Source organism: Clinocottus analis, unplaced genomic scaffold (genome assembly GCF_023055335.1).
Source record: "Clinocottus analis isolate CAN_PGR_092001 unplaced genomic scaffold, fCliAna1.0.p SCAF_10, whole genome shotgun sequence".
Lineage (NCBI taxonomy): Eukaryota > Metazoa > Chordata > Actinopteri > Perciformes > Cottidae > Clinocottus > Clinocottus analis.
Window position 1 is genome coordinate 19,951,121 of NW_027175821.1, and position 24,500 is coordinate 19,975,620.

Genomic DNA, 24,500 nt, shown 5'->3' on the forward strand with positions numbered 1-24,500 from the left:
ACACGTGTTTTAATCACATGCAATCTGTCACGCTGTTTTTTTTTTACCCCGACACGAAGACGAGTCCGGCTGACGTCGCTTCCCCAACGGGATACGAACACTCCACCGACAGCTCCATGGCAACCGGGTAGATGGAGAACCCAAAGAAGCCAAAGAGGGAGCAGACGACGGCCACGGCGGCTTTCTGGTGCTGCAGCAGAGAAACCTGAGAGGAGGAAACATGAATCAAAAGAGTCAAAAGAGTCAAATGAGTGTGGAGCTCTATGACCTACAGCTGTCACATACATGGACTAATATTCATAGAAGATGAACATTATTTTGTGTCCACTTGGCTGCTCGATACGTACATACAGCTTTACGCTTGTTCATTAAGGCTTTTCTATTTGTTTGACCTACAGAAGAAAGAGAAGAGGAGCTGCAGAGTTTACACGAACAGAAAACAGTTCCAACAACCGAAGAACAGATACCTCCCTGTGTGTGTGTGTGTGCGTATATATATGTATATATATATATATATATATATATATACACACATTATATATATATATATATATATATATACACATTATATATATATATATATATATATAAATAAATCGCGTTATGCGCCAAATAAAGACTTGTGTATTGCAGCTTTTATTTTAAAGTAATGCTATCAGAACAATATAACAGCACTCTGGAGCAACAGCAAGTTGACACATATTTAGTTTATAAATATGTTTTCCTTTTTTTCTGAACAGGTACTGTTCAGTAGTAAGGGTCCCTGTGAGGGACAAGCCACTCCTTCTTTGGTCCATGTTCAGTCTGTTGCTTACCTTAAAGATGTTAAAGACCAGCAACTGATTGACTTTATACAAAAGCAATAAGTGCTTTTCATGTTTTCAGTTCAGTTTTTCTTCCTCAGTGATAAAGTCCAGTGTGTGTTGTCTTGAACAAGTGCACTGAACATCTTGTGATGTGAGGAAAGTTCTCCTCTTTGAGAGAAGAGTAAAGATCCAGAAGTGATGCTGCTTTAAAGTGCTCTGCATGGATCAGACCGCGGGGTCAGGAGCTTTGCACATGCGCGATTAACTTTCAATCCAGACATGGAGGCTGCCGGTAGACTGACCGCTTGTGAGCACATTTTTTTAGGGAAAGCGGCTCGCGGCTCTCTTCAGCACCACTGCTGGTTGGAAACAGAAGCTACAGAACAATATGTGCTTTCACGTCAGGCGAGGCTACGGAAGCGCATGCGCGAATTCAAAGTAAAAGCAGTGTTGCCGTATTTGCCTTCATAGCGTGCATCTTATTTATTGATTTTTCACGTTTGATTGACCTCACACCTTTAAGGTAAGCAACAGACTGAACATGGACAAAAGAAGGAGTGGCTTGTCCCTCACAGGGACCCTTACTACTGAACAGTACCTGATCAGAAAAAAATAAATAAAAAATATTTATTAACTATATATGTATGTATGTTAACTTGTTGTTAAAATAAAATAAAAGCAATACACTAGTTTTTACTTCATTATTAAATTTGCGATTAATCGCAGAAAAATCATGCGATTAATCAGTTAATTTTTTTCAACTTTGCCCAGCCCTAATATATATATATATATATATATATATATATATATATACACACACACACATATATATATATATATATATATATATATATATATATATATATATATATATATATATATATATATATATATATATATATATAAATAAAACAGTGTGACTGTTCACATTGCCCTTCACCCATCAACCAGCGTGGCTTTTTATGTCATCACCCATTCATATTCATACAACCAGTGTGTGTTTATGATTACATTGTTTACCAGAGTTCTTCTAAGAATGGAGCATCTTGATTCTGCTCTTTAAGTGCACCAGATTGATGCATTTAACTTTAAAATGTACCAGATATTCTTCTGGGAAAACATGGAGGCCCCTGGAGGGTCAAAGGTCAATGCATGTTGTGAGAGGAATGTGACAGTACGAAGTAACTTTAAACAAAGATGAACTTGAAATAAAACCTTACTATGAACATATTTTATCGCACCATGCCACACACAGCATTCTCTTTTTCAATAAACTGGAAATACGAAGCAGTTATGGAGCTTTTAGACTCATCCGTCTCCTCCGCGCTCACCACTGAGAAGGCGATGCACGACAAGGCCGTGAAGCTCATGTTGACCTTCGTGGCTTCGGTGAACTTCTTTGTCTTGTCGACGAAGATGCTGAGAAGGGCGGCGCCCACGATGCCAAACACGATGAAGAGGGCACTGCAAACGCCAGCGAAGGTCTGCAGCAATGAGAGGTTGAAGGTTGGAGCGTTAGAGACTGCATCGGTATGTAAAACATCAGGGGTTGTCAATACATATACTTATGCATGTAGAAAGTAAACAATCAATCTATTTAGTCTTCGTCCTAATGTTTCCATTGATAAGCAATTTACTGACAGACAATTCACCACTGTGTAATGATTTAGGTCCACTAATGCGTATCATCGAGTACGGTCCCCCCATCCTCGCGCTGCACTTACATTGGTGTAGCCTTGCACACACAGGATCTGTTCCAGCAGCGTGGAGAAGCTGGTGAACACCGCGATGCCCGAACCGAAGCACAGCAGCAGCACCAGGTAGGCTCTGTTCTTCAGCAGCTGCACAGGAGACGGACATGAGGACGAGATCTGTGCTGCAGGTTTGACTTTCATTAGACTGAAAACAGCATCGATGCCGGAGAGAGAAAGAGAAAAGGTACCGCAGCATTGTTGAGTTTTCAACAATTCCTTATTAGTCAACCTCCTGACGTCACTTTAGTCGTATCTTAGTTAAAGAAAAGCTATAACTATTATTATAGAGGACCAGGACTAGACTGAGACTATAGAGGACCAGGACTAGACTGAGACTATAGAGGACCAGGACTACACTGAGACTATAGAGGACCAGGACTAGACTGAGACTATAGAGGACCAGGACTACACTGAGACTATAGAGGACCAGGACTAGACTGAGACTATAGAGGACCAGGACTACACTGAGACTATAGAGGACCAGGACTACACTGAGACTATAGAGGACCAGGACTAGACTGAGGTCTGTAGAGGACCATGACTACACTGAGACTATAGAGGACCAGGACTACACTGAGACTATAGAGGACCAGGACTACACTGAGGTCTATAGAGGACCAGGACTAATGAGGTCTATAGAGGACCAGGACTACACTGAGGTCTATAGAGGACCAGGACTAATGAGGTCTATAGAGGACCAGGACTACACTGAGGTCTATAGAGGACCAGGACTAATGAGGTCTATAGAGGACCAGGACTACACTGAGACTATAGAGGACCAGGACTACACTGAGGTCTATAGAGGACCAGGACTAATGAGGTCTATAGAGAACCAGGACTACACTGAGGTCTATAGAGGACCAGGACTACACTGAGGTCTATAGAGAACCAGGACTACACTGAGGTCTACAGATGACCAGGACTACACTGAGGTCTATAGAGAACCAGGACTACACTGAGGTCTACAGATGACCAGGACTACACTGAGGTCTACAGATGACCAGGACTAGATTGAGGTCTACAGATGACCAGGACTAGACTGAGGTCTACAGATGACCAGGACTAGATTGAGGTCTACAGATGACCAGGACTAGACTGAGGTCTACAGATGACCAGGACTAGACTGAGGTCTACAGATGACCAGGACTAGACTGAGGTCTACAGATGACCAGGACTAGACTGAGGTCTACAGATGACCAGGACTAGACTGAGGTCTACAGATGACCAGGACTAGACTGTGTACTTACTCGACTCTTCCTGAACCAATAAAAGTTACGTGGCATTGAGGTAATGACGTGTTTCTGTAAATCCAGTTGGTCTTTAAAGTGACGGATGTTTCATTAAAGTCGGCCTCATGCAGGTCCAGGTGTGGCTTTGACTCCTCCCCTCCCTGTGGGCTCACCAGTTTGATCCCCTGCAGGAACGGCTCGGAGTTGGAGGTCTCGACGCTGGCCGACGGCGGCGTGGGGGGCGAGCTGCTGCGTATCCCGATCGTTGCTATGAAACAGACGACGCATGCCGGCATGGCGTAGACGAGCAGCTGAGAGGGAAGAAACGCACACCGAGTGTGGTGATTACTGAGGTTAGTGCCCGACATCAAAGACCATTCAGCAGGTGAGGCACAGAGCCACACAGTTCAGCTGCAATCCCACAATGCCCTTTGGGAAGCCTTTGCTTCTTAGTCGACTGATGTTTTTTTGTGTGACAGCGATGCCACCAAAGCCCCATAAACACCCAATCCAGGAACATTTAAATTGCACACCCATTAAACACGTAGCTAGAGTCCAACCTTCTCTCTGGTTTGCCTCCAGAGGAAAGAAGAGCACTCAGATGAAACTAAACAATGACATACAAAGAGGAGAAAAGACACTGAAACCGGACTCTGTCAGATCGGCTCACCAGCTCGGGGAGACGTGCCGGAGTGTCGGCGATCATGGGAGACAGGATGCTGGCGAGCAGGACGCCCATGGGGTTGGCTGGAGGGAGGGGGGGGAGAAGTGGAGCTAAGGGTTATTCTGCTTTTCTGTCTGTTAAGAATCGACACTCTTCCCCATTTCACTCGACCCGCTTATCTTGAAACGTTGGTATTATGAAAATTGTGTTCAGGATTCTTCTCATATTAAAAAGTGACACATACAAGTAAGTGATTGGTTAAGAGTGTGTGTGTGTGTTTCTTTGTCTGTCTCTCTCTTATTTCTACTGTGATTTACATCCATTTTACCCAAATTCACAAGCTGCTGTCATAATCCCACCAGCAGAATGTGTCATAAAAGGAACGTCAGCTCACCGACGTGTCACAAAAAGAGATATTTCACTTTATACTTTTCAACTAGATATTTAAGGCAGTTTATTTCCAGCTAAAATAGATGCTAGACAATCAAAATTAGTCTCGGGGCTTAAAAAGATCCCGAGAAGCTAAAATAAATAAATGAACCTCTGGTTATGTAAAGGTGTTTCGCGTCACTCACACATCGAGGCGATCATGTTCGCGGTGGCGCGCTGGTGGTCGGGGAACCAGTGAGCCGCCATCTTAGTGGGGGCGAAAATGACGAGGGGCTGAGCCACGGCCCCGAGGGTCTGACCCAACATCACCAGCAGGTAGTTGGTTATGAGGCCCGACGAGGGCACGGACACCCCGATGAAGCGCAGCAGGGCTCCGAACATGTTCAGCCACGCCCCCAGAATCAGCTGTTGAGGCAAGATGGTCATGTTGTTATGCACGTTTACTACATGCCTGAATATGACATGTTTACACATCACCGCGCCCAGGAAAGAGCTTCTCGACTGCACGTGTTTCAGTCACTTGTGTGTTTTATTAATCTGCAAAAGACCCAATTTACGTGCATTTATAACTGATAACACCACAAGAGATTTAGCACAGCTTTAATCTAAGACTTACATTTTTTTTAAATATGCGGGAACACTAGGCTAAAATGCAAAGAAAATTATACTTTTAATGCCTCCCACAAAAAATTCAAATGGCCAAAGAAGAACATTTGTAATGCCCCCAACATATTTTTAATACCAAAAGAAAAAAAACATTTAATGCAAAAGAAATGTGTTTTTTGGGTCGTTTATAATTTTTTCAACGCCAAAACATGTATTAAGACGTATTTTCACGGTGCAGCCCTATGAGAGCCAGATCAAGGCAGGAGTCTGCGGGTAGTTCACATGTCCGTAATCACAGTAGGACAGCAGAGTGCCATCTAAAGTGAACCAGCCAAGTTAAGAATTGTTAAGAAACATCAGCCTCATTTAGTAAATCAGGAGGCTGCTTGGCCTCGTGTGCTTTTGATTCATTTGGCATGAAGTCATAATTTAGTTTTATTAAAAACTCAAATCGTGACATTTGCTCCCGGTGTTTGAGGAAAACCAGCTTCAAAAGTGACATATATTCTTTTTTTAAACACAGTTCTGTGCCCTGGACCATATTCATGCCGATGCGATGCGATTTAGAAAAGTGACAGATACAAATGTGTACATAGAGACACTTTAAAAGACAGAGATCCTCTTTGAACATCGTGGTTTTCAGAGGGAGGCTCGTACCGTGGTCCGCAGCCCGAGGACGTCCAGCATCCACGTGGTCAGGAAGCTGAGCGGTATGGCCATCACCATGTAGACCAGCGACAGCCAGTTGACCTGCTCCAGACTCACCGACAGGAACTTGGCCGACTGGTCCGCGACTGGTGCAAAGGTCAGCCATAACTGGGGAAGACACACGGGGAGATTTGTTCAAAAGCGAAGTTCATAATTCGATGTTTGGGTCAGTCCTTAAAGCTGGAGATATGAATATAAAAGGAAATTTTCCATAACCAATGAAGATGATTACGCGAGACATAAAATACTTTTACATTCTGTCTGAATATACCAATGTTTTATAATCAGTATCATATATATATATATATATATATATATATATATATATATATATATATATATATATATATATATATATTAAGACATCTATGATAATAAAGCTTTTAAAAGAAGGAAATCAAAGGTAACTGATGCCAGAGGCTGTGCTTCAAATATAACTGGTCAGTTAAATCGAAACATGTAAAATAATAATGTTATTAATCCTTTATAAGAGTGGTGTTTTACTGGAACTAAACTTTCTTTTTACAGACATTAACAACATAAAATGTATTTGTAATGAGGTCATCACAGCAGCAAATCCATTAAACAAGTCAATATTAACTGTTTTACTTATTTGTGTAATTATATCGTTTTAAAAGTATGCCGACAGTCTTTTTTGTACTAAGATTGTTATTATGTGATGATTTACATGTAAGAACGGATCAGACACTAATGTTGCACGGTGTATCACACAGGCAGCGCGCTCACAGCGAGTGATGAGAGGAGACATGAGTGCAGGAGCTCTTGCCGACCGTCCTCAGCTTGTTGGAAAAAAGATGCCAGGAGGGAAATCTTGAAATACTTTGGCTACACTGGAAAGGAAAGGCCACTCACACACAGACCCGTCTGCAAAGCCACACAGACGTAAGAGCACACGACAAACGTGCCAAAGCACCTTTAAGACTCGAGTACAATTGCTCATACTTATGTAAAGAACTCTGTAGTCATCTGGCCAGATGCGGACAATAGGCCTACGTAGCCCTGTATAATCAATGCTATGATGGCATTATGTAGTTTTCATTAATATCTTGCTGTAGACTAATACTAATATTAATGCCATTTATTAAGTGTTCAAAAAGCTGGACCGGAACAAGCTGGTAAAAAAAGAGAACCATACAGATGTTGTATCATATTTGTGGTATTGTATTGAATTCTGGTATCGTGATATTCATGGCAGGTGTCGTATCAAAGTCATAGTTGTGGTATCGTGACAACCATAGACACAACGACATCTCTTAAGTAACAGCCATCAAAACACATCAACCACAGTTTTACTTGTTGCACGTCAGCAATCAGAAATATGTTGTTGCGGACACGATGAGGAAATGGCTCAGCTCGTGTGTGTGTGTGTGTGTGCGTGTGTGTGTGTGTGTGTGAGGCCCATGGAAGTTGGATATAGGTTTCTGCTATCATGTGACTCTGCTGAAGCGGACTTGGCACAAACGTACCACGTCTCTTCATCGCGTGACTTTTATTTAAGTAGAAACATTTGGAAAAACACAATCCTGGCACTCTGGTTGGAAATGGGTTATTAGAGGTCGCATGTATATGCAGAGAGGTTACAAATGCCACCACAATTATGACAAAACATCTCTGAATGTCGGATACGTACGTAACCGTATCTCTTAAATGTTACATGTTTCTTATGGGGAGGAGTGCTACAGTTCTGCTACACCCAACTACACTTCTGCAGGAGTTCTGCACGCTTCTTGAAAGCTGAATATGTTTTGCAGTTTACTGCTTCACAGTGATCTGTTCATCGTGCACATTCAAACTATAATAAAAACATATATGCTCTCTCTCACTATGGAGCCCATAAAAATATTGTAAACATGCATAGTATCCACATTACTGCAGTGCACGTGAACGCATCCAAGTTACTGCAATAAAGATGAGTGTTCATGCATGCAGGTTACAGACGACGAGCATAAATCTCACAAAAGTATCAAGAGTGTTGGAATATGACCGGTGCTCGTGGAATAACCCGCTGCATGAAGAACAGCAACAACAGAAACAAGGGAAGGGCAAAATGCTGCACGAGGGACACAGAGCTGAATAAATCAGAACTGTGAACCGAGGCCACAAAGGCACCACGAGCTCGACTCCCCGTCTGCAGGACAATGAAGAAAAACCCTCCTTTATGCAGCTGGTCAGCTGGTCCGCTGGTCACCTGACCGCACAAGGCCGTCCTGTCTCCCAAATGCTTTGGATTTTAAGTGTTCAAGCGTTCCTCCTCTTTTTTTTTCCTAGACCGGCTTTCTGTTTCCTGTCGACAGCTGCTAGACAAGACTTTGAATGCGTCTCGGCTTGCACCTCCATAAGAGTTTCCTTAACAGCAGCGTAAACTGTGACGCTTCATACGGATGCTGCACTTCAGATGCTTTACAGCCAGAGAGGAAACTCTCACCCTTACTTCAGTTCAGATGAACCAAACACACATTTACATCAAGGCTGCATCGCTGTCTGCCTTTTTGCAATTATTAATTGACAAAAGGCACACACACACACATATAATTATATCATAGAGCTAGACTCATAAATTGATTTCATTTAATAATATAATTCCCATGGATGGTGTGGCAGAGTATCATCGGTACTCGTGACGACACTCAGTATTGTCTCTACACATATTCTACGGGACAGTGAATGACCCACGCGCGCGTGCAAACACACACACACACACACACTCACACACACACACACACACACACACACACACACACATACACACATACACACACACACACATACACACACACACACACACACACACACACACACACACACAATCATAAATACATTACATTTAGCTGACGCTTTTATCCAAAGCGACTTAGAGTAAGTGCATTCAACCGTGAGAACAAAATCAGAACAACAAGAATCAGGAAAGTACAATTAATAATAATGTATAAACATTTATATTTATTATAAGTTATGAATAACTTTAATTAGCAGGGCGGAGACGGGAACACTGCTACTCAATGACAATGGTAATTGTGGTAAAAAAAAAAACAAAAAAAAAACCGGTTTGTGCACGAACCTGTTTCGGAATGATACTCGTCTGTTTACTTTTCGTCTGTTTATTTTTACTGTGGTATTAGTATATTATTACTGTAGTATTAGTATTTAGTATATTTTCACTGTGGTATTAGTATCTTTGCATCACTGTGGCATTACAGTAATACAAAGATACTAGTACCACAGTGATAATCATATGCTAGTAATACAAATATACTAGTACCATAGTGATACAAAGAAACGAATACCACAGTGATACAAAAATACTAGTACCACAGTGATACAGAGATACTGGTATTAGCATATTTATGTCACTGATGTATTAGTTCGGGGTATATTATATAAAAATATATTTATTCAACGTAATTTTCTTGAAGCAAAGGTTACTGCAGCTTGATGAGCCAAAGTCTCAGAAATAACTGCTAACTAACAAAGGAACTAACTACCTACCTAACCACCTACCTACCTAACCACCTACCTACCTACCTAACCACCTACCTACCTACCTACCTACCTAACCACCTACCTACCTAACCACCTAACCACCTACCTACCTACCTACCTAACCACCTAACCACCTACCTACCTACCTACCTACCTACCTAACCACCTACCTACCTACCTAACCACCTACCTACCTACCTACAAACCTACCTACCTACCTAACCACCTACCTACCTACCTACCTACCTACCTCCCTACCTCCCTACCTCCTGTGCGGGTTCTTCAGGTACGTGCAGCGGAACCACTCACCGTGGCGTTGGAGCAGTTCAACAGACACAGAACCAGCAGAACGAGCCACCTCCTCTTGTAAACCTTGAAGAACAAAAGTTTCTTCAGCTCCGTATTCGGTGTCCTCGGATCCTCGGAGGAAGAAACCGAGGAAGAAACCGTCTTAATCTCTGCGGCACCATCCTCCATTAGTATCTACAGTGTGTCTAAAAAGTCGCTTTATGATTCCGGTATACCACAACATCAAAGATCGTCTATGAACACGACGAAGCTCTCTGTCATTTAAACAGCGGACCCGGATGTACACACTAAAGTCTATAACTCTTTAAAACAAAAAAGTCGAGCCATCAGATCAGGGATATCATATCACTTGCAACTTAAACATGATGAAGAAGCACTCAAAAGATGTTCAGCTACATATAGGTGACATATCATGTTTATTGTTTAGGTCAATGCTTGACTTTTGGGTTTCTGCTGGAACATAAATACACACGTTGATGCCAAAAAACCCGTTATCTTTCTCATATTATTCACCTAAATTTATTGCCACTATGTCTAACACACTGTCCAAAATCCATTCTGCTCTGATCGGCTTACTGATTGGTGCACTTTTGCACAAGGAGAGTTAAAATAAGAGATGTCACACATCACGTAATTTGGGTACAACACATGTGCAGTAGAAAGGCTCACCAGATGTGCACCCTAAAAAGTTCTTTTGGTCCGAGTGCAATCAAAGATAACCTGAGAGGACACCATGCCTTTACCTGCTTTAACCACAGCCTGTATAAAAAGAGGACACAGTCACCCATTGGTTAATAAACTGTTGTTTTGAAACTTTGAGTTTGACGATTTTGCCGTGGCTATCTTGAATTCCGGTCGTCGCCATGTGTTTTTATGCAACCGATAATCAGGAGTTACCATATTTGTAATGCAAAGAACCTAGAGAAGTTGTATACAACCTGTCAATCACCCTCATAGCCCCGCGTTAAGCATCCCCTATTTTATGATCAGTTTGACTCTAAATGAGCATAATTTACTAATTGAACATCATGCTGTATTGAAGAAGACTTGAAACTAGAGATTGAGACATAAACTAAGTTTACAATGTTTACGGAGGGAATACATTTTCAGAGAAGTAGAGTCATTTATATAGACTTCTATACAACCAGAGGAGTCGCCCCTGGTGGTTAGTAGAGAAAATGCAGCTTTAACACATGAAGCATAGACTTCAATACAACCACAGGAGTCAATGAGAGGATGCACGTTTTAAGACATGGAGGGTTTACTCTGCACTCTTGTTTTGCATTATTAAAAAAATGTGTGACGTTTTGTCCTCACACTGAGAATAATTATTTCTTGTATCAGGTAAAATTAAAGGAGTAAGAGATCTTCGCTTCTTTACTTCTCTGCGAGCACTGAGCGTAACGTGACAATACGCTCCTCCCTCTCTTTAACCCTTCGAGAGTTAAATCAAGTTTACCGTAATAGAAACTGAAACTACGTGAAAAGGAAGCGATACTATGTAATTTTCCACAATTGAATTACCACAACTAAGATGTTCTTATCTAAGTGGTTTACTGTCTTTTATTTTGTCTTTTGTTTATTAGAAACCATAGACATTATAAAATAGTTATGAAAAAAGACACAATCTGGCACAATAACTATATTATTATTATCGTTATTATTACTAGTATCATCATTATTATTAAATTCATAACCTGATGGATTCAGCATGGATACAATACAAATTCTCACATATTAATGCGAGCACTGAAAATATTTTTTAAAAAAGAAAGAAAAAGGTGCATAATTTATTCATAGGGGGAACAAGGGACAATTGGTCCAATAATCTGGTAAGAAAAAGCTTTCTCGAAATTTGGCTTCAATGTCCACCTTGAACTAATCAGGTGTTGATTGTCAAAAGTCACTTTGACTTGACCAAAAAAAAAAATAATAATAATAACATTTGTAATTGAGACCATTGCACACAAGTGTTTGTTGAATTTTTTTTTAGAATAATTATGTTTTGGACAGTAAACTGCAGCTTGATTATTTCTGAAAAGTTGTTAAATCTGTTTATGTTCTGATTGAGCAAGTCAAAAGTCAAAAAGCTCTTTTATGTAAAGAACATCAACAATAAGTTGTGTCTCTTTCCATTTGCACTGGCTGATGACACGTAACTAAACGTCTGAATAACAAAACGTCTGAATAACAAAACGTCTGAATAACGAAACACTTTTTTTCATAAGGTTGACTTCAGAGTTATCAATTTGGGAAAAGCAATATCAGTGTATTTCACACAGTCAATTTATATGTATTCCACATATAAATACTGCTCAAGAGTTAAAAAATCCTTCTTTAACGTCTTAAACCTTTTTTTATAAACAGTATCCCAAACAGCCGACAATATTATAATAATAATAATAATAATAATAATAATAATAATAATAATAATAATGATTATTATATTGTATTATAATAATAATAATAATAATATTGTCAACATAACTCTGGAAGGGAAATATCTTAAATGCAGAAGCACGTTGATACGCTGAGAGGAAGTTTTAAGAAAAGCGGGTATGTTGCAGCTATGACACGCCCCCTTTGCCACCATGACACGCCCCCTTTGCCACCATGACACGCCCCCTTTGCCGCCATGACACAACCCTTTTGCCGCCATGACACGCCCCCTTTGCAGCTATGGCAGCTTTTAAAAAAGGGCATTTTATAGCCCTGGTTCTAAGTCGCTGTAATCAGAGTTTAGGAATCACACTTAACCAAAAGGTAACTCTTACTGTGGCCTCTTCACACAAAGCTAACCGGCTCTTGGAAATGACTCAGACATGATTGAATTAATGTGACTGCAGCACCCGGAAAGGTTTCAATTGAGTTACTGTACATCCTGCACAGAGAATAAAAAAAGAGATTCTGTGTTGTGGTGAAGAGCGGCGGCGTATGTAAAAACAGCAACGTGGCTGCAGCGTCCTGAGCTCCCTCAGAGACTCAAACCTTCTTCAGGGGTCAGCAGGTGTTGGCTTGTGGCCTTACAAAAAACAAAGATTTGGAAAAAAAAATTTTGTTCCGACATTATTATTTCCAGTTCAGAGCACTCATCTGTCACATTTCACAACAATAGTTGGACTGCGTGTTTTTTTAAAATAAATTAGATAGATAACTTTCACATTTTGTACCCACTTTTTTCCTCTTTCTTGCTTTTTAGTTTTAATGTTTCTTAACGTCTTGATACATCTGATATATATGTATACACTCCCGCAAAGCTCACTAAATTGTCTTTAAATTGTCTTTTCATCTACGGCATTCCTCTCCATAGAACCTTCATTGTGCATCAACAACACAAAGAAACTGTTGGTGTTTACAGTTTCCATATTGATGTGTTTAAGAGGATGAAAGTTTAGTTTAAGGATCTTAAATCAACTATTTCAATGAATTTCATAGAAATGTTTTATTATTTTGAGTTGCATGACATCAACCTTTGTTAAGGGTCAACTCCATTTCCTATACATATCTATAAACTGCATATCTTGGATACTTCAACATTTATAATTTCACTACTTCCGACCTCTGCACACCAATTTCCCTCAGTATAAATAAAGTTCTGTCTCTCACGTTCTGTTTTGCCTTTTTTTTTCACACACCTGTTTCCACTTATCTGGAGTTACCTTCCTTACTGCCTCACCTGCTTCTCATTCCCTCATCAGCCTCTCACTTCTTATAGCGGCCTGGCTCCGGTCATGCTCTGCCCCACCCTTAGAGCTACCAGCTTTTCCAGAGCCGGACTCACCTGGACCCGAGAGCCTGTATGAAGTGTCACTATATTTGATAGAGAGCAGGTCTGTAACATGGATGCACCAGTATGTATGTCATTAACAATGAATGGTGCTTAATTTGTATATCTAGTACATTTTGTACTTTGTGTTGCACAGTAATTTGTCATTTGCTGGGTTCCTCAGGAGGAATATGTTTGGGAAACAGGCCGTGTGGAATACCTGGAGAAAAGGACAGCGATGGATACTTTTTTTTTTTTTTAAGTGTCTTTTACTTTTTTTAAATTGTATTTCACAATTTTGTGTTCCTTTACTATGTATACAAATGTGGCACATGAATAAAGTATGGCCTCTTTTTTTTTTTTTTTTTTTTTTCAAACTAGCTGTACTGGAGCTCTTGATTGTAACACATGACCTTCCTTGCCAGATGGGTGGCGTTTGTTCAGTTGACATGAAGTTGCAAGTGTAAAAAATATATATTCTTAGTCTTGAGAGTCAAACTAACTACTTTCATGTTTTCTTGACATTAAATATTGTTTTCGAATTAATATAGTGCTTTAATTTCTGTAAAGGCCATTTTACATTTATCTAAAGACAACGTCACTGACATTAAAGCTCTATTTGTGTCTCACTCGCACAATGAAAACAACCGTCGACTTCGAGCTATTTCCTCCAAATGAATAATGAATGACACTCAGCGGATCAATTTTAAAACTGAGTTGCACTCTTTCCCCCCCTCCTTTCCCCCTCCCTCCTCTTAACCCTCTGTCTGTGCTCCGCGCATGCGCAGCGCCGCTCCAGGATAGCTGTTTCGGCCTGTTCCGCGGCCGCTCGGTCATTTTCGCCTCTTTGTTGTACTGATAGTGGATTTAACTCGGATTCAACCCCGATATCCAGCGGACCGTGCTGCTCCCAACCAGGTTAGTTCGTCCAGCTGGACTTGTCCTCCTCGTGTTCGGTTCCCGGTGGGGTCTACCGCCGGTTTACGGTCCCGGTTCGTGCCCCCCCCCCTCTTTACCACCACCACCACCCCCTCCTCCTCATTTTTTCGCATGTCTCTTTCCGCTTGGTGCTACGGGGCATGCTATACGTGTTGTTTTTGGTGTGTGTGTTTATGTGTGTGTGGCGTATGGCGGTGCCGGGCCCTGCAGTTGCACACCGGGGGGATGGAGGCTTTTCTTTCCGGGGGGGGAAACGTGCACCGCAGCGGCGGCGGCGGCTCTCCGGCTAGCCCGGGATGCACACGGTTAGCCGGCCCCCGGAGGAGGAAGGAGGCTCCGGCAGCCGCCTCGCTGCCTGTCTCGTCTTGTCTTTAAATGCTGCTGTTTCCTCTCAAACACAATTATTCTGCCCCCAATGAGCCTGAATGTTCTTATGGACACACACACACAAATCATGGTCCACCATTAGGCTAACCTCTTCCTCCTGCCGTCCAAAGTTCAGTGTGCGTGTGCGTGTGTGTGAGAGAGAAAGAGGATCTACATGAGGTTTAGATTAAATCAAGACAGAAAGTTGGTGCTTTTCTTCTTCTTCTGAATGTCGCCCCTGCAGCGAGGAGTCGTGTGTGTGTGTGTGTGTGTGTGTGTGTAGAGGTGGGTGAGGGGTGGGGAGGGAGGGGGGGTTGTATCATGTATGCAGAAAGCAGCCAACAAGTCTGTGCAATGTTTGGGGGGGGCATCTTAAATGTGGTCCCCTTATCACAGGACAGGACCAGGCTTTTACATTCTGGGGTTCCCTCAACTTTTACTCCATGAGGGGGGAACTCTGCAGACAGGCAGCCGGTCGGGGTGATGAGCAGGTCAAGCTGTAGGTGTCTGAGCTGGGCTGGATGTGGTTGTCTGCATAAAAAGAATCGTGTAGGTACAATGCTTTCTTTAGCAGCTCACCTGTGTCCTCTTTCCCTTTGACACCTGATGGATGTTTTCACATCAATCTGCTAGAGCGAAGGGAACTTTCTCTGTGCAACACGTGAGCTTACGAGCAGGGGTTTCGGTTCTTGTTTTGTGTGGCAGCCCCAACTAGTTGTCACACGTGTGATGCTTGAGTATTATAACATTTTAGTATCCAACTGTTAAACTTTTTAAATGAACATTTACATGGTCAGTAAGATCCTGGACTTGAGGGAGGAGGAGAAGGAGGCGATGACTGAAACCCCCATCAGCCATAAATAATCATTCAAAGAGACCTTTCCTTTTATTAGAAAACAATGTTTGAAGCTTTGGATCATTAAAGTTTTGTTCTCATTCTGGTGCAGCAACAGACCATATTCATTTTTTCTCTCTCTATGGAATTTCTTAAAAATGCAGCTTTTTTCTCCGCCCTCACTAGATTTAAGAAAACAAGCTTTGTAGAACAGAGCAGATTTAATAAGTTGCAGAGTTTTGCAGCGTGAAGTTGAGTCCAAAGTCCTCCAACTCTGTCTGGACTTCTTTTTGATCTGCAGATCATCTAATCGACGCTCACTAAACCTCAGACCTTCACACTGAGCAGACCTTTTCGATGCAACGACCATGTTGTCGATGAGGTCACGCGAGGGCAACCTCTCTGTGCGTCGACATTAAAGCCACCTCATGGCGTCGTGCATGTTGAAACCTCCACAACCTCCGCTTGACGCACATCTCGACCTGCCAATTCATTCACAATTTTTTGTGATATTGAAAGTGTTTCTCGACGCTTTTGTGAGCTTCAATAGCCTCGATTCCTGTAACAGCGGCTCTCTGATGCCTTTCTTACCGCCGGAGAGGAGAGACATCCAAGTCTGGCTTTTACTCAGTCTTTTCATTACCTACAGAGCGTCAGTCAGAAGTTAGACGACGTTCCCGTCTCTTGCCACAGACGCCGGTTTCTAACGCAGACCAGAAAAAAGAAAAGGTCGCTGTCAGTGGAACCTCAAGCCCGCTGAAGGACCTCGCGGGCCCGAGCAGGCGTCTCTCTGCCGGCTGACAGTGCCTTGGCCCGAGCTCAAGAGATACCATATGATATGGCCGTTGCATAAGACGGCACATGCCGGCCAAGCTGTAACGTTCATGTCTGGTTTCCACTTACGTTGACCTCTGACCTAAAATTGAATAACACACTACGAGCGGGATTTCTGCAGCATAACGGCGACCAATTATGACATTGATTTTGACCCCAAATTTGCTTCTGCGCTCCTTTTTAAACATTGTTAATGCTCCCACTGGGCTGTCAGATAAAACCACCTCCCCTACAGGACTGTCGAGCTGTCTTAAGCGTTTGATAATGTAAATAAAAGTGACTTTTTTAACTGGAGAACATGCATTTTTTCCTTTTTTTGACCAGATAGCTTCTTAAATGAGCTACTGGTAACTGTAGGGAATCTCTCTGCTAGAGCTGCAGTTTAAATCCTCAGCACCAGCCTCACTTTCTCCTCAAAGACGTGATGAGGAATGTAGAAAAGTTATGCTTTGTATCCTGTTATTTTCTGACAGAAGTTATTGATCGGTATTAATGCTCCATAAGACCAGGCAGATATATTTGCGCTTGTACGCTGCAGAATCGGACAAAAAATGGCAGAGAGTTAAAAACAACACTCCAACCCCCACAGGGTTCATATCGGGAAGTCAAAACAGCCGCTTATGATTCTGTAATCGAACCCCTCGTGTAAAGTTATCACAGCTCCGCTCTTCGTGTGACGCGTCAAGTCATTGATGCTGCAATTTGTGTCGGAGCAAAAGTCGAGCCAGGTTCAACTTGAACTTGTCACGCCATGTTCCGACTTAGTTTGACGCACATTTTGCAAAAAGCAAGATCGAGTGGTTCTTGACATGTTTTCATTCTCTTGAAATTCTCGATAGCGATGTTTAGATCGGGGAACAGTACCATCTTTAACTGGCCGAAGGATAAAAACCTGTAGCAGAATTAAGAACACAAGTCAAAAAAAACTCTAAATCCAAAAGATACGACTCATTTACCAGAGTTAGTATTTAAACTTAAAAGGAAAATTATCGCAAAGACAACATTATCAGACCAGAGGACACTGGGAATGCATATAAAATCAGTCTAAAACAGACGAGAATGCACGTAAAATCAGTGCAGACCGATGAGGATACACATGAAGTCAGCTCCGAATGACAAGAATACACATGAAATCAGTGCAGAACGACATCTTCGGGTCAGGCGGGTCCACGCGGACCCGTCCGACTCTCTGCTCGTGGGTCCACCGATCGCTCTGTTTCATGTCAACATCTTGAGCAACTGCTCGTCAACGGGTCGTGAGGATTTAAAGGCTCTGACTGGCTTTCGTGTTGACATTAAAAACACCAGGCGACACCGAGACGACACAAAACAGTCCCAGTTTCAAAAGGGGCTGCTTTCTCTCTTTTTTCTGCTTGTTTTTTTTCTTCTTCACCTTTTTCTCAAAACATACTTTTTGGGCCCGTTGGTTGTTTTTTCTTCAGACATTGTGTACATTGCTGGAAGCTGCTCTGGAGGGGTTCTCTCTCTTTGGGCTTTCAGATGACGTAACCTTGCCTTGAAACCCAAAATCAAATAGGATGTTGTTGAATGCATTACATGTGTTTACAACTGTGTTTTTCTGTCATATTATGTCATTTTTGGGGTTTATTTACCCACAGCTTGTTCTCCGCCAGCTCTGAGTGCCAAGAAGTGTGTTTTTTATCTGCCAAAATGTGGAAATATATCACTTATTATTGCGCCTGTTTATACTTTCATGGGGGGAAAAACAACAAACAACCTCTTTTTATTTCACATGTTCTTTTAACAAAGCTTCCTTCTTAGTGCAGATAAATACAAGACGTTTGTGCATTCAAGATTTATATTTTAACACCGGTTACGAGAGTCCCGCTGCCCACTCGCTCAGCTTTCAGTTGAATGATTCACAGGGAACTTAACGAATGATTGGTGTTGTGGACAGAGAGCGCCTTCTAGGCCTGTATGATTCATAAAAATGGAATTTGCAATTAGCTGGGAGATGCCTCATCACCCACCACTTGGCAACAATTACACAATCTCACCTGGTGTTCTGCAGTTATTCTGTATTAAGAGGCTCGAGTTAAAAAAAGAAAAAAAAGGAACCAGGCAATTACACAGGTCAGCTTTTATTTAGCTGGCTGTCAGCTGTTTGAATAAAAAAGAAAAACCCTGGTCAGAAGGTCGCCAAAGGGCCTTCGTTTCGCTTCAACTTACTCCTGAAAGTCTGCAAGCCGGAGACACACAAGCGACAGCACCGTTTATCGTCTCCGTCAGGCTTAATGAGCCCAGAAAGACGTTTGTAAATTGTTGGTGGGCCAAATGAGGAATTAATTACTCGCCCGCCTTGAACCCGGGGGCCCCGGCTCGTGCAGTAAATGAGTAGTAACTGTCATCTCTGGGTGCGACTCTTCACCCTGCGGCCCGGAGCCCACAGCTTGTGGTTAAAACTGGAAAAGCAAGACGGAGCTACACGACTGCTGGAGCCAGTCCACCAACAAAAAAAACAACAAAAAACACGTGATGGCTCGTTGCATCCTCCGTGTTGCGGCAAGTTTCCTCTCCACCGCAGACTGAACGGTGCACGCTGCGAGACGACGATGGGAAAATATTGTCATGTTGTAGGTTTAGTTGATGAATAGCTGTGGGAAATGATGCAATCCTTTTTTTTTTTTTACACAACGTAAGTCGTCTGACATCGACAACAGACGAGCGGACAATCGATCAGCATTCAAGTCATTTATCAAGGAAAGAAAAGCAAACTTATGCAGGTTTTACCGCTTGTAGAAACTTGTGTTTATTGGCCTCTTGTTGTAGCTTCTCAGTTTTCTACAGTTGTGTAATTCATAGGTTTATTGGGCACAAAAGAAGCAATTTGAGGACCTAATTTTGGCTTGAGGAAATTGTTGTTTAAATCCTATTCTGCCATTTTATAGACTGAGCTAAGTTAATCATAAGAACTACCAGCAGATGAATCAAAGGTGGAATCTAGTGATCTTTTGGTCTACGCCCGTGACCATCTGAAGTGACCTCCAATGACCTCTCCTGGCAGAGTGGATCTCGGGGTGGTGGTGGTGGTGGTGGTGTCCGGGACCTTTCCTCCCTCCCCCAAACCTGCTCTGAGCCCTCAGGGTCTCTGGTGTCATTATCATGGAGGTCGGTAGGCCAAGAGCTTCAGAAGAGGACTACTTTCACCTGAGGATGTTTGTCTTTGACGCGTGTATGTGTGTGTGTGTGTGTGTGTGTGTGTGTGTGTGTGTTGCATTAGTGGCTGGTGTGACTGGGTGGAGTGAGTTAGTTTTTAGAAATGGATGCTACATGCGTGTGACTATTACTGTATTATGATCTGCAGTATTTTCACATTTACAGTGAAGAAAAGCTTTTCCTAGATTTTTCTCTGGAGCACAGGAATACCTTCTCTTTTTTTATAAATGGAAGAAGTGGGCAACGTGAGTCGAAGCCGGCATGTGTGAACAGATAAAGAGAGAAATGTCACCTACAGAAACACACACTCAGATATCCAAGAAAAGGTTACAGTACTAATGGAATTTCTTTTTTTTTTCTCTGTCATTTCAGCTTTTTTTTGTTATTGTCCGCTAATTTGTAGGGAAAAAAAGATGAATCCCATTAATAGAGAGAAAAAGTAATGGTTGGCCTAGTTGTAGCCTCATTTGACGTTGTTCCATTCATGGGTTTGTTCTTGCTGCAGAGCCGTCACCAAATCCTTTCCTCGCTGCTGTAAAACAAAGGGCATCCTCCTCCTTTAAAACAGGAAGTAAAAGCCTGAAGTGAAATGTGTTTTGAAAACATAAAATACAGCATGTGAAGGCCGTGGATCAGTGGTTTGATAGGTGATACTGGAGAAACCAGCAACCATGAACCAAACTAAAAGACATCCAACCGGATAACCCAGACCCTTTTCCAAATAATTCAGGCCTCCCTCAGAGGCCACGCCCCCAAACTGTCATTATGAATTGAAACAAAACACAATGCATTTCATGGGTTGGTTTTTGCTCGACCAAAATAAAACCAGAGCCAACTGGTACTAAACCTTCTTCAGTCGAATGATGGTTGATGGTCATGGATCCTTTTGGTGCCTGGATCTGGGGGAAAAGAACATCATGGATACTTTTGCTTGCAATCAATCACCTCAAGCATTTTAGCATTTATTAAATGAGAAATGTGATTGGCCCACGGCAGCAGCTACAACCCACAGAGCCTTCCTTCCTTCTTTCCTTCCCTCCTTTCTTCCTTCCTCCCTTCCTTCCTTCCTTCCTTCCTTCCTTCCTTCCTTCCTTCCTTCCTGCTAACAGCGCTAACAACAGCAACAGTGCTGACACAGCGTTGTTCAGGTGACAGGTATCGAACGACGTAACCCTTGGCATCAGCATCACTTTAAGTGTACTTGTGCCATCATTTCTTTAAGGATACCCATCTATAGAAAATAAACACTGAACGTGGCTATTGTTAGCACTCACAACTGTCAAGCTAGTAGATTTATTAGTGTTATTCGATGGCCACAGGCAGCAATATTTTTGTATTTTTTTGTCAGGGCATTTGATTCAAACTTTTGGACTGCAAAACCTTTATTTTAAATGAATTTGGCCGAGGAGGCCGAGGCGAGCGCCTTCCTCCTCCCTGATCTGCTGCTAACGTGGCTTCAAGGGCGGAGCACGCACCTCCCTCGTCTCACTGGCGGAGCGACTCAGTTCCAAGACGTAGGTGGCTGTGTTTTGAGTCTGGGTGTAGCTATGAAGCGGACCGATGTCAAAAGAAAAGACACGCTCAGCACACCTTCCCTGGGTAAACACAAACGTTTTACATGGTGTTTCACTGAGGCATCGTCGGGATAAGTGGCAGGTGGAGGACTCTGTCAACAGAGTTCACTAAAGAAGTGACATTTCTGTCAGGGAGCTTTCTGACAGGCCGGGTGAGTCAACTTTAATACTTAGACATAGAAACTATGTCACTGAAACTAAAGCCGAGCATGACGGGTAATTGGTGGTGGACATGACATCACAGCCTGAGGCAAAAACTATTCAATTTAAATGTGATGGAGAAGTGAACGCAGTCGTAAATACGTGTATTAATGGCTTAATATGATAAATCCTCAATATTCAGCATCAAAGCACACATTTCAAACTATATCCAAACTCCCTTTTATCTGCAAATGTTTTTCTCCTCCAGAGAAATGCTTGTTTCCGCCTGAATCACGCTTTTATACAGACCACAGAAATGAGTCTGTTTAGGAGTTTAGGGCTAAAAGTAATTTCAAATCTCGATAACAATTTTTAAATGTTATGAAGGACTTAAGTGCAAATGAAATTATTATTATGAAAAAATCAATATGTTCAGCACAGATAGAGAATAGCTGCATGTAACCGCAGCACTGAGGTTATTCCCAGCAGCAGAATACTTCCAGCAGATCTTCTGAGGGAGTTATGAGTTAGTATGAGCTCGTTGTTGTCAGTGCCGATGAAACGTAAATTGTGCACCACAATATCTAATGATACTTTCCCAACATTGTCACGTGCCACTCAGAGAAAGTTCAAACAGCAGACGTTCAATGTGATTGATCCCTTTCATAAAAACTAGATGATTCCTTTGATGTTGTCTCCTGAGAAACACGACATCTTCAGTCCCGGTATCGCTGACGGATGCTCTGCTTCATTCTGATTTCTTCTTGCGCTCTTTTTTTTGTGTGCAGATTTCCCAAATGTGTCCGCGAGAGGCATTTTCCTGCATCAAGCATCATCACAAAACATCTAAGCATTGTTTCATTTTGTATAAGATGTGTAAAAGCATTTGAACAGATATGTAAAATATGATTATACATGATTTACACTGCATCATTCAATATTGGGAACACAAACTGAAACGTCTGTGGTCCTATTATCAGTAGTTTGCCCTCACAGCAATAATACAGTCAGAATTAAGTGTAGCCGTCAAGGGTGGAAACATTGGTGAACCTTTTGAAATTGGCTGGCGAATCCTTATTTTTCATCTACCTCAATGTTTCAACAGACAAGAGGGTTCGGCGATACTTTCACTCAATAGTTACATCATGAGATTTTGTATTAATAATACTAATAATGTATCAGTAATGTAGATTTTAAGTGAATACAAGCCTTAATAGATTATCTCTTTACTGCAATGCAGCTTTTAAAACCAGGAAGACACCACATTACAATATCCAAAATATAACAAGATGCCTAGTCTCACATCACCACATATGATATCTATATCTATACATAGTGGTTGCACAAAGGAAACAAAGTACCACCCGCCGCCCAAATAAAGCACCATTTGGCGGACTGCTGGTGGTCCCTGGGATGATTATCCGGAATTGAGAGGAGCTGCTTTGCATCTTGACAACGTGTAGCAAAGATTACTCGGTCGCACCCAAAGCCGGTCTTACTGCTGTGACTTGGATAAAAAGAAAAAGGTGTATTTGACATTTCGATGAGGAGACAACAGGCACGGTCCTCTCTGGCAGCCTTTTTTTAAATTTAATCTGCTCGTCTCAGTCGGCCGTCTCAAGGTCAGAGATGCCGGTGACTCTGGCTCATTTATGTTTTTCAAGCAGCTTTTTAGTTACTGCTTTTAACCCATCTGCTATGCTGAGACAAACTGTAGCACACATTGATTCTGCCGCACTGCATCGTAAAACTTTAAAAGTATGGTGTAATCCAACCGCCTTAATATCTGAGTGTTTGGTACCTCAAACAGCGTTTAGCATTTTGGGTGGGGGAAAAACTGCAGTTTCTTGACAGCTTCATTCAATTTTTCATTTAATTGTTTAAGGACATTTTCAGTTATCGTGCCGCGTTTCTATGAATGCAATCATTTGAATTTCCACAACCGCTTTGCTTATTATCTCCTTGTTTTTCCTTCACTCTGGCAGCAGCAGTCAGCGACGCTCATTACATTCATTTAATGATTTATTTTCAGAAAGACTCTTTGTTGTTATCAGTTCTGCCTGTTGGATGGCATTAAAAATGTCAAAATAAGTTGACGGCGTTGGCGTCAAACGTCCCAAACCGCTAACGATACGAAAGAGCAGTTGTATTCAGTCGAGCAGTGAAGTGAGCTGCAGTAGGTGTGTTTGTTCAAGGACCCTGCCGTGGAGCTGTGGACACGATGACAACTTAACACGAGCGACCAGAAAAAGATCCTCCATCTTACCGATTCCTCTGAAAAATATCTCTAACGTACACCAGGGGGCGACTCCTCTGGTTGTATAGAAGTCTAAAGAAAAATACTTCTCTTGATTTATTCCCTCAGTGTCTCAATCTCTAGTTTCAAGTCTTCTTAAATACAGCATGATGTACATTTTGTAAAATATTTAGAGTCAGACCATAAAGCACGGAATGCTGTAGGGCGGGGCTACAAGGTGATTGACAGGTCGTTATCGTTCCGTTGTCTGGGAGTTGTAAGAGTTTTCGTCTTTTATGAAAGTTGATTGTAACTTTTTTATGAACGTCTTCGTCAGTGTTCAGTTGTGCTTCGCTGTACCATCTCGTGTCACTTCTGGTTGCAACATACCAAGATGGTGACGGCCAAAAACATTGATTCTTCCATACACACACTGATTGCTGCTTTTGTCATTTAAAAAGCAGCAATTTACTTCATGCGGTGTTCACACTACGGGCGTCAAAGCAACAAATGTATGTTATTAAATGTCAGTGGAAAATCATGTTGATGTGTCCGATAGCAGATTCGTGTGTGTGTGTGTGTGTGTGTGTGTGTGTGTTTGTGTGTGTGTGTGTGTGTGTGTGTGTGTGTGTGTGTGTGTGTGTGTGTGTGTGTGTGTGTGTGTG

The 24,500-nt window shown here is 42.0% G+C and overlaps 2 protein-coding genes across 3 annotated transcripts in view; one reads left to right on the plus strand and one right to left on the minus strand.

Annotated features, from left to right (window-relative positions):
• The window catches only part of slc49a3 (solute carrier family 49 member 3), a 14,264-nt gene extending 4,112 nt beyond the window's left edge, over nucleotides 1–10,152 (minus strand). For both annotated transcript variants that reach the window (XM_068595424.1, XM_068595425.1), the window contains exons 1-8: nucleotides 9,968–10,152; nucleotides 6,107–6,265; nucleotides 5,029–5,248; nucleotides 4,460–4,536; nucleotides 3,963–4,100; nucleotides 2,531–2,647; nucleotides 2,138–2,290; nucleotides 48–205 (exon numbers count right to left, since the gene is read on the minus strand). In XM_068595424.1, the coding sequence (XP_068451525.1) occupies nucleotides 48–205; nucleotides 2,138–2,290; nucleotides 2,531–2,647; nucleotides 3,963–4,100; nucleotides 4,460–4,536; nucleotides 5,029–5,248; nucleotides 6,107–6,265; nucleotides 9,968–10,135 (1,190 nt within the window). In that variant the 5' untranslated portion in view covers nucleotides 10,136–10,152. The remainder of the gene's footprint in view (nucleotides 1–47; nucleotides 206–2,137; nucleotides 2,291–2,530; nucleotides 2,648–3,962; nucleotides 4,101–4,459; nucleotides 4,537–5,028; nucleotides 5,249–6,106; nucleotides 6,266–9,967) is intronic.
• A 4,376-nt stretch (nucleotides 10,153–14,528) lies between these two features.
• The window catches only part of LOC137796508 (polycomb group RING finger protein 3), a 49,387-nt gene continuing 39,415 nt past the window's right edge, over nucleotides 14,529–24,500 (plus strand). Inside the window, exon 1 of the mRNA XM_068594482.1 lies at nucleotides 14,529–14,651. The gene's annotated coding sequence lies outside the window, so the exon portion shown is untranslated. The remainder of the gene's footprint in view (nucleotides 14,652–24,500) is intronic.